The 18,328-nt window shown below is 55.7% G+C and overlaps 2 protein-coding genes across 2 annotated transcripts in view; one reads left to right on the forward strand and one right to left on the reverse strand.

Annotated features, from left to right (window-relative positions):
• Window positions 1–11,333, forward strand: Rasl12 (RAS-like, family 12; the record flags this gene model as incomplete). The annotated part of the gene is given in 5 exon segments (XM_005393733.2): window positions 1–165; window positions 1,828–1,884; window positions 6,896–6,969; window positions 7,609–7,799; window positions 10,041–11,333. Coding segments are annotated over 5 exon segments (801 nt in total). The 3' UTR covers window positions 10,417–11,333.
• A 1,647-nt stretch (window positions 11,334–12,980) lies between these two features.
• Slc51b (solute carrier family 51, beta subunit) overlaps window positions 12,981–18,328 on the reverse strand; it is an 8,656-nt gene continuing 3,308 nt past the window's right edge. Inside the window, exons 2-4 of the mRNA XM_005393727.1 lie at window positions 14,937–15,137; window positions 14,309–14,399; window positions 12,981–13,359 (exon numbers count right to left, since the gene is read on the reverse strand). Of these exons, the coding sequence (XP_005393784.1) occupies window positions 13,155–13,359; window positions 14,309–14,399; window positions 14,937–15,033 (393 nt within the window). The 5' untranslated portion in view covers window positions 15,034–15,137 and the 3' untranslated portion in view covers window positions 12,981–13,154. The remainder of the gene's footprint in view (window positions 13,360–14,308; window positions 14,400–14,936; window positions 15,138–18,328) is intronic.

Consider the following 18,328-nt stretch of genomic DNA (forward strand, 5'->3'; position numbering starts at 1 on the left):
GGGAGGGCGGCCGCGCGGTTCGGGGCGCTCGGTCCGGCTCCGGGTCGCCCTCCGCGGTCGCCATGGCCTCGGTGTTCGGAAAGCCCCGCGCCGGCAGTGGGCCCCCGAGTGCACCCCTCGAGGTCAACCTGGCCATCTTGGGGCGCCGCGGGGCCGGCAAGTCCGGTGAGTGGCGCGGGCCGGGGTGGGGCCGGGGCGCTGTGGCTTTGGGGGCGCGGGGTCCCCCGCTGGCTTTGGGGGCTTCCTTGTCCAGCTGGGCTGGGCGAGCCTCTGCGATTTTCTTCTGTGCCTCAGTTTCTCCGTTGCAGGTTCTCTGCGCTCTTCCGCCCTTGCGCGCAGCCCCTCGGCCTGGTTCTTCTGTCGTCGGCTTCCGTCTGCCTCTTCCCTCTGTGCCTCTGCGCCTCTGCCTTGCGTGGCCGTGACCCTTCCTGTGTCCTCCCCCACCCTGAACCCTCTCTCCTTGGGTCTGAAGTCTTCCCCTTCATCTCCTCTCCCATCTCCTCTCCCTGGGGCCAGCAGCCAGCCGGGGTGACTGGCAGCAAAGGGACCTGCTGGGCACTGATCTTTGAACTTGGTCACAGCCTGGCTGCCCGTTAAGTCAGGTTGTCACCTGCATGCGCGCACGCACGCGCGCGTACACACACACACACACACACACACCCATTGAAAGGGGTTGGTAGAAGTCCCTGGCTCTTGGGATCTCTCAGGCAATGGCCACCCCAGTTCCTTGGCATCCGGGGACCAGCTGTGCATGCTTAGCAACTGTTTGCTTCAAGTCACACCTCTCTCTTGATTTTTTGTAAATATATTGGGCTGTGGTCCCCGGAGGCGGAGACTTGCCTTTTTTTGCCCTTCTGGGGATTGAATCCTGAGCTTCTGCGGTGAGCTATATCTCCAGCCCTTTTTATTTTTAAATTTTGAGACGGTTTCTTGCTAAGTTATGAAGTTGCCCAAGCTGAGCTTGAACCTGCAGTCCTCCTGCCTCAGCCTCCCAGAGTGCTGGGACTACACGTCCTCATGTCCAGGGTTGTCTATCTCTGGCCCACGCCTGTCTCTGGGACTCAGCTTTGATGAACCAAGACCTTGGGCTTGCACTGAGATCATTTCTGCCAATGCTGAACTGTACCTTCATCACTCTCAGCTGTCACCATAGGCAGAGACCCCCGATAGAAGGTTGGCCTTTCCCTGCCAGTGACAGCCGTGAGCAGCTGTAAGTGGGCTGGGCACGGGACCCCTCTACAGGCTCTTCATCCAGTTATGGCTATCGGCAAGTGTCTCCCTCTGCTTCTGAGCTGTGGGCTCCCTTCCCCAGGGTCTCTGCCTGCGAGAGCTTTGTCCTGGAGTTCTCTATCCTGCAGGAATGCCCAGGAGGTCCTCAGAACTGAGCCCTGAGGTGTGAGCTGCAGGACTCGGGTGCAATTGCTGGGACCCAGACCTCTCAGCCAGCCCCTTGCGTAGAATCCCGGAGCTCGGGGCTCAGACCCTCCGGGGCCCACACCCCAGCTCTGCTCCTGGGGTCTCTCGGGTTGTAGCCAAAGCTGGAATAAATGCCCCATGCTTTGGAAGCTGTGTGATGTGACTTGTCCAGGGTGAGGACAGGTCCCTTCGGTTGGAGTCTCACCAGGCTCATTTGAGTAACTGGTTCACAAGTCCTGACCGCTGCGTTTGGGTCTCCACCAAAGCCCCTTTAGCCTGGCCTCTCCTTGCCTTCTTGCTCTTAAAAAAATCCCGGGGTGTGACTAGCCGGGACTTGGCCCCCGTATTTTTGGTTCCTTCTGAGCCACACGTAGCGGCGAGACTGAGACCCTGTCTTTCTTCTTCCCACAGCCCTGACTGTGAAGTTCCTGACCAAGAGGTTTATCAGCGAATATGACCCCAACTTGGGTAAGAAACCTCTGGTCCCTCGACCTCCCAATGCCCTGCCTGGAGTGTCCCCGGGGACTGGCATCTGGGGACAGCAGTAGATGTCCCCAGGGTAACTCAGCCAGTGGGGGAGATTTTTTTTTTCCTGGCATTGGGGGTTGAACCCAGTAGTTTCTCATTGAACTACGTCCCTGGACCTTTTTTATTTTGAGACAGGGTCACACTAGCTTGCTAAGTTGCCCAGGCTAGGCTTGAACTTACGATACTCCTGCCTCAGCCTCCCAGAGTGCTGGGATTACAGACATGGGCCACCTCCCCAGCCCGTAGGGAACTGTTTTAAGTGCCACAGATCCCCCTTCTGTGGCCCATTCCAGACAACCTGGAGGTCAGCCCAGCTCAGAAAACTGAGAGACCGATTTGCCCCAAAATATGAGGTGTGGTGAAATTTTTAAAAAATGAAAATAAAAAACTCCAAACATAGCAGATGTCCACATCCAAATAGGTGTTGTTCTTCTACATGGTCACTCAGTGTTCTTTTCTAGAAAAGCTGGACAAGAAAGACGTTTGGGAAATGCTCTGGTGCTATTGGCTTCTGACTGTTTTTGAACAACATGAGAAAACTCGTCTTGCTGCTTGTTGATTTTGTGGTACTGGGAGTTGGACCCAGGGCCTTGCACATTCTGGGCAAGCTCTCTACCACTAAGCTGTACCCCTAGATCTTTTCAAATTTTATTTTTGACACAGGGTCTCACTAAGTGGCTCGGCCTGACCTCAAATTTGCTGCCCTCCTGCCTCAGCCTCCTGAGTAGCTGGGATTACAGGTGTGAACCACCATACCCCATTTATCTTGTTTTTTAGTTGCAGCACGGTACATGGGCAAAGGGGATATTTTGGTAGCTGTCAGGGCTGGTTCAAGTCCTTGCTTTGCCAGTTGTTGGCTGTGCAGCCAGGAGAGTATTGCTTACCTTCCCTGAGCTATTGCTTCCCCATCCGTAAAACAGGAATACAAATACCTATCTCAGAGAATTGCAGTGAGGATTAAAAAAACAACACAGGAACATCTAGCCTTGTACTTGACCCCCAGTCAGTGTTCATTGCATGTTTACTTTTCCAAGGCCTGGTGACTGCGGTTCCCTCAGATTAATCAGATCATTGCTTTTGAAAATATTTTCTGCCGCAGGATCTTTTCCTAACATAACTAACTTCTTACGTGGAACCTTGAGACTTACATAAAAGCAGAATTTTATCAATTCCAGTGTAACTTAAATCTCACATGTATAGCTTTTTGTTTGCTCAGTGTTTTATTTTTATTTCTTTGAGATAGGATCTCACTATGTAGTCCAGGCTGGCCTCAAACTCATTATGTAGCCCGGGTTGGCCTCAAACTCACGATCCTCCTGCCTCAGCTTCCAGAGAAGGGAATTTGGTGTGCCCTACCAGGTTGTTGCTCCACCAGGCAGTAACGTGTTTTGTGAGCCATCTCCTGGGACCACTACGGTGTCTGAATGATCTGGAAAATGGGTGTTGGGTTAATTCCCCATTGATAAAAACTGCGTAAAGCATTGGGAAGGAGTCTGCAGGGAGACCCAGGGCTTGGTGACACAGGCTCGATACCCTAATGGTGCAGTGCCCTGTGCAGCAGGCCCTTGTGAAATGCCACTGGGATGCCTGGAGGGAAGAGCTGAGCCCACTGGTGCCCACCAGCCCCTCTGGTCACGTCGGGCGAGGGTACTGAGTCCTGGTGCCAGAGCGGGGCATCCTCAGGGGCCCTTAGTCCTATTTTTTTCCAGCCATAAAATAATCCCTTCCTCCAAAGAGACCTTAACAGACCCCCAGGGTGTCAAAGAGAATTTGGCTAAGTGAGGAAGTTGTAGGACAAGTGATGTGACAGTCCCCAATGTGGTGACAGTCCCCAGTGTGTGACTTTGATGAGCAGCGGTCACCTCCTGAGGGAGCAGGACACCGGATGCAGTATCCTGCTGGCCGGGGCAGGGCTTAGGAGAGGGCAGAGCTGGAGGAACGGAGGATGGGGGAGGTGGAGGCCGGGAGGGAAGGGCGCACAGGCAGGCAGGTGTCTGGCAGGGGCCAAGGGGGATTCCCAAGGACATTCTTCCCAGTTCAGGTAGTATGTGTGTGAGGGGGGCTGTTTGTATTAAAAACTACTTCCGGTGCACCCAAAACTCAGACTTCACCGGGCACCCTGGCTCTTTCCTGGCAACCACTTCCCCTCTCTCTGCTTCCCCGGCCCCAGTCCATACCTGGCACCAGGGTCCCCGGAGGAGCCTGTTCCAGGGACGTTTGTGCTTCCTGGTTGAGTAGCTCTGGGGTTCTGACCTGGTGGTGGAATGTGTGGTCAGGCTGCGGGGGGCCAGGCAGGAGCCCCAAAGTGCTCAGTCACTGCCCTGAGCTATAGAGACTTGTGGGGGGGCGGGGGCATTCCCGGGTTTGTGTCCCACTGCTGGGAACTGCCTCAGCTTGCTGGTTCCTGTCCCCTCTTGGTTCCAGCAGCAGCTGGGACTGGGGACCCACATCTGTCTTTCTGTGGAGAGAGCTCAGCTGAGCCTCAGACAGACGTTGGCAGATAGCTCTTTTGCCCTTGCCAGGGTCTCCCAAGACCTTGGGTGCATTTGGGGGCCCTCTGAGACTTGAGTTTAGTTCCAGCAGGAGGCACAGTACAAGGCACAACATAGCCCCTGCACTGGGGCACTGAATTTGTTTTTAGGATTATCCTTCAGAGAAGAGCTCCTATGATTATCATCACCCATTTTACAGGCAGAGAAACTGAGACAGAGGACTCAATGATTTGTCTAAGACCACAGAGAGCCTCAGCTGCCAAGGAAGATGAGGAACCGCACTCTATTTGCATTCAATAGGAGCAGTCTTACGTTACAGGCGGGCCAGCATCAGAGGCCCATGTAGCCCTGGGCTCCCTGGTCCTCAGTTTCCCCATCTGGAAGATGGGGTTAACAGCCTGAGCTCTGTCACTGTCAGACCTGTGCTGAGCTGTGGGCTGTGACTATGAGAGCCTGTAGGAGCAGAGGTCAGTGCCTGTGAAGGTCACATCCACAGGAGGGGACGAAGGTCCCCAGGACCCTGCTTTTTCAAGGCGGTAGGGACGGTGCCAGCTTCACCCTCTCCTGTTTTTTCTCTGCTCCATACTCTGACCAGAACTTCTTTGGGTGCCTTTTAAAAAATAACTGTTGCTGTAAATGACAGAACAATACTTTGGGACAGGGCTCTTTTCTCACCCTTAAAGTGCATAGACTATGGGTGAGAGCTAGGAGTTACGTAACGCGGATATTTCAGGACCCCAGAGCACCTTGTGTCGGGGAAGACTGGGTGCTTCTCGTCCTCCCCTGCCCTCTGCTCAGAGCTGGGGACCAGCTGACCCACCGAGCCATTGGGGCGTGAGGGGCCTGGGCAGGGAACCGGCCCCACGTTCCACTGAGGGTGCCATGTGGTGTGGGCAAGTGAAAGGCCGGTGGTGGTGTGGGAGGGACAGCAGGGGACCAAGGCTGGGCTGGGTGGGACTTGGTGCCTGCTGGAGGGACCAAAAGGGTTGCACCGGACAGCGATGGAAGGAAAATAAAGACAAATCTGAACACGATGTTGGCATCTAGGGACAGCTCTTCTTGGGCCAAATATAGTTAAACATTTGGGGCTTGTTTTCCATTTGATTTTTTTTTGTCTTTGCATAAGAGCAGCTATTTGTCCGAGTCCCCAGAGCAGGCTGGGGCCCCGGCCCTGTCTGATTCATGCTGGATGTGAGGGGCCCTGGCATGCGTCCAGGGCGGCCTGGCTGCCCGCAGCACTTGAGGAAGTGTGCGGCTGAACCTTCAGCCTGGGCAGGGGTAGCAACTCGCAGGGGCTGCTGCTGGGGGGTAACGTGCCCTAGGGGACCCCCAGGGAAGGGTGTGTGTGTGTGCCGGGCTCACGGGAAAGATTGGGAGTGGGGACACTCACCCGGTATGGCAGCGATACCTCATTTGCGTGCCCGACCACTGACCTCTAGCTGCTTGCTGAAGTTTGAGGTCATCAGAAATGGAAAAAAATAATACCAACAACCTTGTGAAATCCAAATAAGGTCAGCAGTTCAGTTCATGGTAGAGTACCAGGGTGGATGTCTTGCTTTGGTAATTGTGCCAGGGTTACATAAGGTATTAGTATTGGGGCAGGTTAGGGACATGTGCACGGGAATGCTGCACTATTTAGCAACTCAGGAGTCTGAAATGATTTCAGAAGAAAAAGAAAAAAGAAATCAGCTAGGAGTGGGAGCCTGCCCTGTCCACTTAGGCGTTCCCCAGCCCCCTGCCCTTTCCAGGTGGTGCCAGGCCCTGTGCCCACCCAGGCCTGGGGGATGGGGAAGTGCAGGCCAGGAACGAGCACTTAGCACAGCACCCAGCACAGAGGAAAGGCTTGGAAACTGCTGGCCACTGTCACCACATTATGCCCATTTTACGATGATTTCAGGTTCCCCTGAGAACTAAACTGACTTGGCCCAAGTACGCAGCTAAAAAGTAGCTAACCTTGGCTTTGGTTCTACATCTGCAGCTTAAAACTCTTCTGCTGTCACACGGACAAGGATTATTTGTAAAACCCTCTTGGAGCTTCTCTTTGGGGTTCAACCGCCCTCCATCCAAGACGTGACGTGCTTCTCTTCCCCTCATCTCTGCTCCCAGCGGGGCGGGAGTTGTCCCTGGGGCTCTCCGTGGCCTGGGTCCTGGTGTTGGAGGGCTTGGGGTTTGGGGAGGAAGGGCTGGCAGTGCCGCTTCTGAGCCTGTGGGGCTAGCAAAGGCCGCCCCTCTGCCCCGCTGGCCCGTTCTGCGGGGATGTTACACTGCGGCCTGTGATGCACCAAGCCCTGCAGGGGAAGCAGTGTCCCTGGGGTGGGAATCCTCCTACATCCAGCTCAGCTGACCCTGTAGCCGCGCTCGGGGGCCCTCCTGTCTGCCTGGGGGCCAGCTGTGACTCAAACCCAGCTCGCTGCTGAGTGGCCCACCCTGCCCAGCCTGACTGACCCTCTGTGTTACAGAGGACACCTACAGCTCCGAGGAGACCGTGGACCACCAGCCCGTCCACCTGAGGGTCATGGACACTGCAGACCCGGTAACCTCCCCACTTCCCCTTGGACGGCAGAGAATTTGGGTCCTTTTAAAAGTCCAACTTGCTATGTGATCCGAAACGAGGCCCTGACTTCCCTGAGCCCGAATCCTCCGTCCACGTGAGGAGGATGGGCTGGGGGCTGGGGGAGTGGCTGGTGGCAGCTCTGGGACCCTGCGCTGTGGGGCTCTTCGCGCGGGCACACGCAGACAGGGGCACGCCTGTTCACACAAATGCTCCTGGTGAGAGCCCTCGGTCGCCTCCCCCTCGCCCTCCCCGCCCCCTCGCCAAGGCCAGATGCCGGCTGTTCTCAGAAGCCAAGAGGGCAGCGTGAACTTGACCCGAAACCAGCAGTGCCCAGAGACAGCAGGTCCCGGAGGGGCTGTGCCAGGTCCTTGGCTGTGCGCCCAAGCGGCCAAGGTCTCCAAGTCTCCGGCTGGGTGGTGGGAGGGGGGTCACGAGACAATGTCTCCTTTCACACCGAGCCAAGTCCACGCTCAAGTGCCCCTTTGAAAAGGGCTCGGGTGGGGAACAATGTACCCAGACGGGGCGAGAGGGATGGCTCAGGTGAAGGTCTTCACCCCGCGGCCCGTGACCTCGCACGCCCTCTGTGCCCCCCCCGGGGGACGTCTCCCCTCGCTGCAGGACACCCCCAGGAACTGCGAGCGCTACCTGAACTGGGCCCACGCCTTCCTGGTGGTGTACAGCGTAGACAGCCGCCAGAGCTTCGAGGGCAGCAGCAGCTACCTGGAGCTGCTCGCCCTGCACGCCAAGGAGATGCAGCGCGGCTACCCAGCCCTGCTGCTGGGCAACAAGCTGGACATGGCCCAGTACAGGTGAGTGCGGTGGGCGCCCGGGGGGGGGGTGAGTTAGCTGCCGGGAGGACAGTCGCGCCCGGGCAAAGGTGCTGAGAGTGTGAGGTGGGCCTGGGCTTCCCGGCAGCCAGGGACGGGAAGGGCAGGGCTGGGCCCCCGAATGCCAGAACAGAAGCCGCTCCTTCCATCCTCGCGGGTTTCTGGTTTCTCTCGGCCTCGCCCTTCCTTGCCTGAGCCAGGGTGACCTCTGGTCCCACCCCAGCGGCTGAATGATGCCATTCCCGTTCCACTGCAGGGCCAGGCTCCGAGGGGCCCTTGGGTCGGGTGGCCACTCTGGTCCAGCCAGCTCTGCCCACCCCCGTGCGGCCCCCCAGGCTATGCGAGGGCAGCTCTTCTTAGACAGGCTGGACCGGAGCCAGGGGTCAGGACCGGGCCGGAGGGTGGGTGACCGCAGAGTCTGCAGCCGTGTTTTGCTTGGCCGGCGCGGTGTTTGACAGGACAGGCACTGGAATGTTTTGAGGTGGGGCCTGCCCCCTCCCCGCGACCTCAGCCGCTGCCCCCCAGGTTTCCCTCCACGTTCTCCTGGCCCTGAGGCACTTGAGACCGGGGTGCCATGCGAGATGAGTAATCCCACTGCACTCTCCCTGGAAGCCACAGCCTGTCCCCAGCCCTCCCCTTGGGCTGCTCGTGCCTTCGTTCCCGGGCCCCGGAGCCCCAGGGACTGGTGCTAACCAGGAGGGAGCCTTTTGTCTAGGACAGGTTGGGTGGGCAGTGGGAGAAGGGAGTCGTGGCTTCCTGAAGGCTGCACCGTCAGGGGCCCAGAAGATGACATCTCAAAGCAAGGGGAGTTTGTGCCATCAAAGTGACTGCAGGGTCTGAGGAGCTGCGGGCCTGCAAAGGGCGTCAGAACACCCGATCTGAAGGGGCCTGTATTCAGTCTGGGAAGCACTGCAGGTCACTGTTCCTTGCCAAGGGGATGGTCTCAAAACGGTTTGGGAGCAACGGACCAAGAATATAAGGCTGAGTGAGCAGCACTGGCTCCCTAAGGATAGGTCACGACGGGTCAGCCCTGTCCCCTCGGGTCTTGTCCCAGCCTTAGCGGATCAGGACCCGAGGGGCGCACTGCATGTGTTAGTCGCCTTGAGGTCAGCGTCCCCCGTGAGTGTCTTGTCAGCTACAAGGTGGGAGTGGGGTTGGAGCAGTGGGGCCCGAGCCCTGGTAAGTTCACCAGTCCTAGGAAAAACGACAGTGCCTGTCACACACAGCCGTGAGTCTCTGAGGATCCCTAAGTCATATCCTGCAAGGACAGAGTTCAGGTTCAAGCTCGAGATGAAGGCGGAGCCTGAGAGTTCCCTCTCCAGCGGGCTGGGCCTCCTCAGGGACTAGCGGGCGCGGACCATACACAGTCCTAGGGTGCCTGGGTGTGGGAGATACCTAGCCTCTGTTGCTCCTCCACCTGGGAGCAAGGCCCCCTCCCACCAAGGCCCACCCTGGGGTCTTCTGTCATCTCCTGGGCTGTGCCACTGCCCCTGGGAATGGTGGGGGGAGCAGCCCAGCAGCTTTGGCCTCCAGACCTCCTCCCTGCAAGAGCCGGCCAGCTGCTCTTCCCCTGCCTCCATTCCACGGCATTTGGGTTAGAAGCGCCCACAACCTTCCCACCTCACGCGTTCCGTCCTGTCATCACAGGAAGTGGCACGGAACCAGCCAGGAAGAGATGTTGCCCTCTCTCTGTGTCCCCATGCTCACTGAAACGCCCTGTTCCCCCTGCCCCGCCCCTGGGCAGGAAGACAGATGCCCCCATGAGTCCCAAGACCTCTGCCTGCCCCAGGCTTCCTGAGTCACCTCTGTGACCCGCTCAGCTGCCTTTCTCCAGCCAGGGCTGTGGTGGCCCATTTCCTGACCGAAGGGCCCGTGCTTTGGTGGAGTGAGGGGGCTGGAAAGGAGGTTCCTCTAACCACAGGCTGGTCTATCTGGGGGACTTTGGCCCATTCCCCCTGACCTCCATCCTCAGTTTATCAGCCATTGTGTATCAAGCACTAACCAGCTACTGTGCTAAGCACTCCATACCACTTGTATTTCTTAACCTGGACAGTGCTGAGAGGCTGATGTCATAACCCCACTGTGCTGATGAGAAGACGAGCTGGGGGTGGAGGGGATGGAGGTGCAGGCAGCCCCAGCCAGGAGCGAGGAGCTGGGGCAGGACCCACCCCGCCTGGCCTGGAGCGGCCCCTCTGACTCACTGCCTCGCCTGCTCCCTGCCAGGCAGGTGACCAAGGCGGAGGGTGCGGCCCTGGCCCGCAGGTTCGGGTGCCTGTTCTTCGAGGTCTCCGCCTGCCTGGACTTCGCGCATGTGCAGCACGTGTTCCACCAGGCGGTGCGGGAGGCGCGGCGCGAGCTGGAGAGGAGCGCCCCCGCCCGGCCCCTCTTCATCTCCGAGGACAGGGCCCCTGGGCACCAGGCGCCGCTCACCGCCCGGCACGGGCTGGCCAGCTGCACCTTCAACACGCTGTCCACCGTCAGCCTGAAAGAGATGCCGGCCGTGGCCCAGGCCAAGCTGGTCACTGTGAAGTCATCCCGCGCGCAGAGCAAGCGCAAGGCGCCCACCCTCACCCTCCTGAAGGGCTTCAAGATCTTCTGAGGCCCCCGTGTCCTTGGCAGCCCCCGGGTTGGCCACTGGGGCAGCGGCAGGTCAAGGGCTGGCATTCGCTGCCAGCCTTTCCCGCTGACGGACTGATGCCCCCACCCGCCGACAGGCCGCTGAACCTGCCTCCGGCACCAAGCGGCGTCCCCACACCGTGAGCCAAAGCCACTGCATGGGGTGCGGCTGCTGTGCCGGCCTTCGTCTCTATGGTAACCACTGCATCTAGGACCCTGGAGGCAAGCAGTCGTTGCCACATCCCGGAGACCTGGAGTCTGCCATAGCGAGAAGAAACTGTGGCGTCCATTCTGCTGCTCTGATCTCTGCAGCTGCAGCTACAGCCGGACTAGCTGTGGCCCATAGTGGGTGGACAGCTCCCAGAGGCCTGCAGGAAGGGCAGCCCGAGTGTTCTGGCGCCACCTGGTGGGAGGCAGAGGCAGCGCAGCTGCTTAGAAGTTGGAGCCTGGCCCACCCGTCCTCTTCTGACCTCCCAGGAGCCCCAGACAACAACGCTTTTATCCAAAAAGCTCTGGTTTCCATAATTCTACAGGAAAGCTGGACAGGGCAGGGGGCTCCAGGCGGGGATATTCCCAGCGCTGTGCCTTTCATGGAGGGCAGAAGGGCACCTGCAGTGGGCTTTCACCAGGATTCAGGGTCCTCTCCCCTCTTTGCTAAGGGCTCTGTCTGCACACCCTCAGGACCAGCTCCTCAAGTCTAATGACCGAGGCTGCAGAACACAGTGTCCTCCCCAGTGACGGTTCCAGGGCCCAGGACAGCCCACAGAAGGCAGGGTCACCAATGGCCCGCTCACTCAGATAGGAGCAGTGTAAGGTTTGTAGTGTGGGCCAGGTGTGGTGGCGCACGCCTGTAATCCCAGCACTTGGGAGGCTGAGGCAGGAGGATCGTTGTGAGTTTGAGGCCGGCCTGGGCTACATAGTGAGCTCAAGGCCAGCCTGAACTGCATAGCGAGACCATGCCTGAAAAAGACAAAAAAAAAAAAAAAAAAAAAAGTTTGTAGTGTGGTTTGGCAGGACCCACAACCTTCAACAACAGATCTGAGCTTTGAAAGCCCATTCTCTTTTTTTTCCCAGCACTGGGGGTTGACCCCAGGGCCTTTACACTGCGCTATAGCCTCAGCTTTTTATTTTTTTATTTTGAGACACTCTAACGCACTAAGTTGTCCAGGTTGGGCTCAAACTTGGGATTCTCCTGCCTCATCCTCCCAGAGTGCTGAAATTACAGATGTGCACCACTGTGCCCAGGTCAAAGCCCACTTCTGTGACAGAACCTGAAGTATGTTGGGCTAGTAGAGCAAAGTGTTGCATAAATGCAGTGGTGTTGCCACTGAATAGATGTTGCCACAACATCATTACAGAGAGCCCTCCCGGTCCTTGTTGCGGCCCAGGAAGTTTGTGTTTGTAATCCCATGAAAAGTTATTGGAATCCTAGTGAGTTAATTCCAATCTACCACTTCCAGTACAGCCCATGGCGAGAATAAAGACACTAAGGCATATTTGTAGTTGTGGGGAGCCAAGAGGTCCTAAATCCAGCTGTGATGATGGCCATCCGGAACAAAGGCCTCGACCCAAGGTCTAACCCGGGTTTTATTCATTTATGAAGAAGGGAGTGGCTTGAGGATGAGTGACTGAGAATGGCAGGAAGTAGGTGAGTGCCTTGAGCTGGGCTGGGTAGGAGCCCTGAAATCACCTCTGCAAATGCAGAGAAAAGGATCTGCAGAAAGAGTAATTTACATAACACAATTGAGGTGGTATGTGATGTTTTGGGGTCAGTGCTTCAGCGCCGATGTGTAATGTTTGAAGCCCCAGGAAGTCATAGCCTCTGTCCCAAGGCTCCATCCCAGCTGACAGCGTGGAGCACTGGCTCACACATCCCGCCTCATCCCAGCTCACTCATGGGAACAACAGGGGCGCCGGGGAAACACTGCCTGCCGTCTTCAAAGTCTACCACCAGCACCTCAGCTGGACCAATGTGCATTGCTTAAAGCCAATTGAAGGGATGAGGAAAAGTCCCAGCCAGCTGTGTACATATCATACATGGAAATAGGGTCAGGCCAGCCAAAATGGAGACAACTGCTCCTCTTTCAAGGAGAGTGGCCCAGGCGGCCCTCCACAGTCATGATGTGGGCGCCCGTTACTCCCTGTGGTTCGCACTGTTAGCAGGAGGAGGCTTTGGAGACGGGGTGTGGTTGTCTTCCAGCGCTGTTCACATGAAGCCTGGGTACGTCAGCAGGTACAGGAGGGGCTCCGGCTCCCCGAAGGCTGGGAAGGGGATTCTGACTCCACAATCCCGCTTCCTTCCATCTCAGCGCTCAGTTCCAGGACCTTGGACTCAGAATACCTCTAACCCAGCCTTCGGCCTCAGTTCTACTGAGGGAGAAGTGGGGCCCAGAGGGGGCTGTGAACGACTCCGGACCACGCGCTGAGGGTCCCGCCAGGCCGCCGCGCCCTAGGCTGCGAGGGATTTTGCACTTTGCTTCAAGCCACTTGTGTGTGTGTGTGTGCGTGTATCACCACCATTTGAACAAACTGTACAATTCCAACTGCCCACCTCCAGAAGCATTTTAATAAAAGATTTTTTTAAATAATGGAAGCTTTGTTTTATCGCAGTTCATTCATTGTATCTGCTGATAAAAAACAGGCTGCTTCGGGAGGCGAGCCCGACCTCTGGCTGCAGGTGCGCCCCGTCCCGAGCCGTGCCTGGCCTGGGTGACGCCTGCTCTAGCTCTCAGTTTTCGATGGGATCGGAAGCAGAACTACTGGGTCATCTTGCTGTTTTAATTCAGTCCCCAGCAGGGCCAGGGCTGGCTTTTCTGTGAGCAGCATCTCTTCTAGGTTGTTCAGGCTGCTGTTGCCTCCGGTTCTGGCCTCATTCAGATGCACGAGTTCAGGTGTTTCCTCTTCTCCCGGCTGCAGCTTTCGGTTTCTGGGAGGACGGGAACGCTCAGTGATAGCATGGGGCTGGGGAGGCCTGGGTCTACCAAGTGGGTTGGAAGGTTTGGGTGGTGTAGGCCTGTAATCCCAGCACTCTGGGAGGCTGAGGCAGGAGGATCACAAGTTCAAGCCCAGCCTGGGCAATGTAGCAAGACCTTGTCTCAGAATAAAAACTAAAATAAGGGCTCAAGATATAGCTCACTGCAAAGGCTGTAGGTCAAATCCTCAGTATTCCCAGGCTTATCCCCACTGGAAGGCCTGTGTTCTTTGAACCAACCATACTGGCCCTGGCCCTGGGGCTGTCATCCTATTAAGTACAGGTCCTTGTCCCCCAGCTGCTACAGGAAACTCCTAGCCTGTCTCTCCTTTCACAGCTCTGCTCTAGCCCCACGGTTATGTGTGTGGAGCCCTCCCCTGCGCCCCTCCACAGACCCTCACCACCCCTTTCCTCAGCCTGCTGTTCCTTCACAGCACCTCGCCTCTCAGTGCCGGGCTTCCTGACAGGCAAGGGGCAAAGCTGCCTTCCCTTTTTATTCTTTTAACCCCTAGGACTTGGGGTGGAACCTAGGGCCTTCACACTGAGCTATGTCTCCAACCCTTTTTATTTTTTGAGATACGTCTCACTATGTTGCTCAGGCTGGGCTCAAATTTGTGATCGTCCTGCCTCAGCCTCTCGGAGTGCTGGGATTAGAAGCAAGCGCCACCATGCGAGCTTCACAGCCACCTTCTTCATGGCTACACTCCTCCCGGTTGTGCCTGCTCGCCTGCCAGAGCCAGGAGGTGGCCCTCAGGGCCAGTTGCCATTTTTTAAAAGAGCTCTGGGTTCTCAAAGGAGATGGAAGACTCCGGTTGTTGTCCCAAAGGCCAGTGCCCTCCCTGGATTGCCCTCCGGGCAGGCAGGGCCGCCCCCCGCCCCAGACACCCCCAGAGCAGCTCCTCACCTGTTGGCCTGGATGCTTCTGACCAGGAGGAACAAGCTCAAGGCGACCACCACGGCCGTCAGCACAAGGATGGAGTAATTCCACGCAGACGCTGAGGAGGGACACGGCAGGGCGTTGAGGACGGGCCGGGCTCCTCCTGCGGCCAGGCAGGCTCTCGCCCACCTCTACAAGGCTCAGTCCTTCCCTGCACGCAGTCTACCTTAGAAGGCCCCCTTCTAACGGGGCCTCCCTCCATCTCCCCTGCTGCACCCTTGCTGGCCTCTTCTCCGTGTCATCTTGTTTCATGTCATCTCTGCACCGTGCGTGTCCGTTTTTACCTTGTTTATTTTCTGTCCCGCTAGACGCGTGCCCCCCGAAGGGGAGATGTTTGTGTTTCATCCGCTACTGTAACCCTAGCGTCAGAACAGCACACAGAAGGAGCTTGCTCAGTGCAGCCGATGACGGGGTGACCGTGTGGAGCGACCACAGCCCACGGCAGGAGGGTGCAGTGCAGCTCAGGCCCGGTTTGCAGGAAATGTGCCGTTTGACGGGGGTGCGGACGGCACCGGGGTTTCAGCCAAATCCTGCTCTTTGTGTTGAGCCCTCACCCCATGCTACCCACCTCTGCCACTTGTCCCTTGCCGCTTACCATCTTCTACACGGAAAAACCAAATCATTTCCTCCAGCAGCTCCTGGGGCACCATGGTGCCTGGCGGGTCTCCGATGGCCTCCTCGCTCTGATTCATGGCTCTGATACCTTAGGTCTCCTGAGGCCCAGCTGCTTTCCTGGCCTCCCAGGTGCTGGCACCTTGGTGCCTAGGTGCCCTCAGCGGACGGGTGCTGAAGATCCCTGGAAACAAAGCAGAGAGCATCACTGGACATTGCTGCCCAGGCTGACCTCCCCTCCGTGCCCCGAAGCCAGCTTTTCAAGGCCTCAGAACCAGAACAGGCTGAACACAGGAGCAAGCGGGGAGCCTAGGGGTGGGAGCGACTGAAATCCCTATAAGACTCAGCATCACGCTGGGGATGTAGCTCAGTGGCGCAGCACCTGCAGGTAGGCACAAGGTCCCGAGTTTGACTTCTGGTACCAAAACAAAACAAAACAAAACAAAACAAAACAAAACAAAACAAAACTCAGCATCACACGTGTGGGGAGGGGCTCTGACCTGGGAGTGAAGAGGACCAAGCCAGTGACAGGCCGTGGGCCCTTGGAGAGAGCATCCGAGCCCTACCCACACCACACCACCCACTCGGGGCTGCAGGGAGCCCCTCGAGGGCTTCTACCTGCTTTGGTGATTTGCGCACTTCAGACCCAAAGCTGGGAAGAGAGACAGGAGCCTGAGGAGGTGGGCATGGCCGGGGTGGTGCGTGCTACACACATTTTCACAGTTGGCTTCTATTGTTTGGAAAGGAAGAATCTGACCCTGTGCTCCTTGGATAAATGTCTTAATTTGAATCTGTTTGTGTCAGTGCAAAATGAAGCAGGTTGAGTTGTGTTGGCCAGAGCTCAGACAGCCCCAAAGTGGTCTCAAAATTTGACCTGTTTTTGTGCTACCTTTCTATTATTATGTAACTAAAAATTCCTAGTATCCTTATATGGTGGCATGTGCTTGTAATCCCAGCACTTGGAGGCAGAGGCAGGAGGATCACCACAAGTTCAAGACCAGCCTAGCTATACAGTGAGTTTAATGCTAGCCTGAACTACATAGCAAGACCTTGTCTCAAAAAAAAAAAAAAAAGTGTTAGTTTTAACAACATAAGTCATTGAAGCCAGGTGTAGTAGCATATGCCTGTAATCCCAGCACTTGGGAGGCTGAGGCAGGAGGATCGTTGCAAGTTCGAGACCAGCCTGGACTACAAAGTGAGCTCAAGGCCAGTCTGAACTGCATAGCGAGACCATGTCTCAAAAAGACAAAAAAAAAAAAAAAAGTAAGTCATTGAAGCCAATATATCCCAGATATCATTTCAGTGTCTGAGATGTTTTACATTTTTTGGTTCCAAGCCTGTGAACTTGGGTGTAAACTGGATGCTTAGGGGCTGTCCCAGTTTCCACTAGTCACATTTCAAGTGGCTGGCTAGTGGCTATTTACTGGACCCTCCAGGTCTTGGCAGCTGGTCCTCCCGGCCTGGCCCCTATGGCCCTGGCACACAGGCTGCACGATGTGAAAGGAAACCTCTGGCTGAGAGCCAGGACCTGCTCCCCGCTGCCTCTGCTTCGGGGAAACTGTACCTCCCTTGGGAATCCCTGGGTCCCCTGAAGAAGACAGAGGAAATAAAGACAGAGGCAGAAATCAGTGAAGTAAAGGGGGAAGCGGAGAAGGTGAACAAACCCAAAAGCTAGGGTTTGGTTTGGTTTTGCTGTACTGGAGGTTGAGCCCACGGCCTTCTTCACACTGAGCTATAGCCCCAGCTCTTTTTATTTCGAGACAGTATCTCAAAAAGTCGCTAAGTTGTCAGTTATCTTCCCATCAATCACATTTGCTGCAATCCCAATCAAAATGGCTTTCTTTTTTTTTGTCTTTTTGAGACAGGGTCTTGCTGTGCAGTTCAGGCTGGCCTTGAGCTCACTTTGTAGCCCAGGCTGGCCTTAGAGTCACAACAGTCCTCCTGCCTCAGCCTCCCAAGTGCTGATATTATAGGTCTGCGCCACCACACCCACCCAAAATGCTTTCTTGAGAACCTAGGTTCACTTACTCTAAGTTATGTAGAGAAAGAAACCTTTGCAATTAGTCACATCAACCTTGTGGGGTAAAGGTACTAGCCGTACAAATACAGTTTTGGCACACAAGATGTGCTGTTGATATAAGACCCTTAGATGAGGATCAGAGTAGAAATTAGAGTCTTCGTATACATGGGAACTTGATACACAATAAAGGCAGCTCTACGATTAGTAGGGACAGAAGGAATTGCATAAGAGACAGGGTAGAGAGGACTGGCTCACAATATGGACAGAAGTAAGTGCAATGCGTGTCTCACAGTCCGCATGGGAAAAGCCCCCTAAATGTTAGAGGAAAATCTAAAGTTAATAGAAAGGAGTAGAACTTCCTAAGCAAAACCATGCAAGTTCAAGTCATTCAATAAGGGCAAAAATTTATTAATTTGCATAGAATAAGGACATCTGCTCTTGACTAAATTACTAACATATTTTCAGTTGGGATTAGATGGTTGCCATGCTTAAATTCAAGGTGGGATTGAAAGTCAGAATATACAGGAATTCTTGCAAATCAATAAAGAAAGAACAGGGTCCCAACAGATGAAAGACTAAGACTATGCCCAGGTTGCTCACAAAGGAGCCTGACAGACTGGCAGGCGTACAGAAAAGGCTCCAACTCTTCGGTGATCCAAAGAATGAAAAGTGAAACCAGGAGGACCTGCCGCTTGGCATCTGTCAGAGACGGGCCCAGTCTGAAAGCTGGACGATGCCACCTGTCAGGGCCTCTGTAGCCCTGGACTGATCAAGGGAGTGGCGATGGGGCAGTCACCTAAGGAGCAAATGATTCAAATCGGGTGCACACGCCATGAGGGATGCAGCAGTCCTCCCCTGAGAATATGTAATAAAGAAAGTATCCTAAAGCAGACAGACCGTGCCATTGTGAACATTCAACACATGTGTACCAAAACAACAGCATGTATGTCACAGGAATGCATTTTGATTTGATTTGACTAATCTTTGATGACGAACCTGGGAATTGAACCCAGAGCTTTTGCCCTGCACCACATCCCCAGCCCATTTTATTTATTTATTTATTTATTTATTTATTTATTTATTTATTGAGACAGAGTCTTGCTAAGTCTCTAAATTGCCCTGGCTGAGCTTACCCTTGTGACCCTCTTTCCTCAGGCTTTCAGCATGCTGGGATTACAGACCCCCTGCACCAGGCCCAGTTTAAGAATACATTTGTAAAAGGACATATATTAAACCTATTAGGATAATTGTCTCCAGGAGAGGAGGAAAAAGCGAATAGGAGCCGGGTGTGGTGGCCCATGCCTGTAATCCCAGCACTCGGGAGGCTGAGGCAGGAGGATCGTTGCGAGTTCGAG

The sequence above is a fragment of the Chinchilla lanigera genome, unplaced genomic scaffold (assembly GCF_000276665.1).
Source record: "Chinchilla lanigera isolate Chin_1 unplaced genomic scaffold, ChiLan1.0 scaffold00049, whole genome shotgun sequence".
Lineage (NCBI taxonomy): Eukaryota > Metazoa > Chordata > Mammalia > Rodentia > Chinchillidae > Chinchilla > Chinchilla lanigera.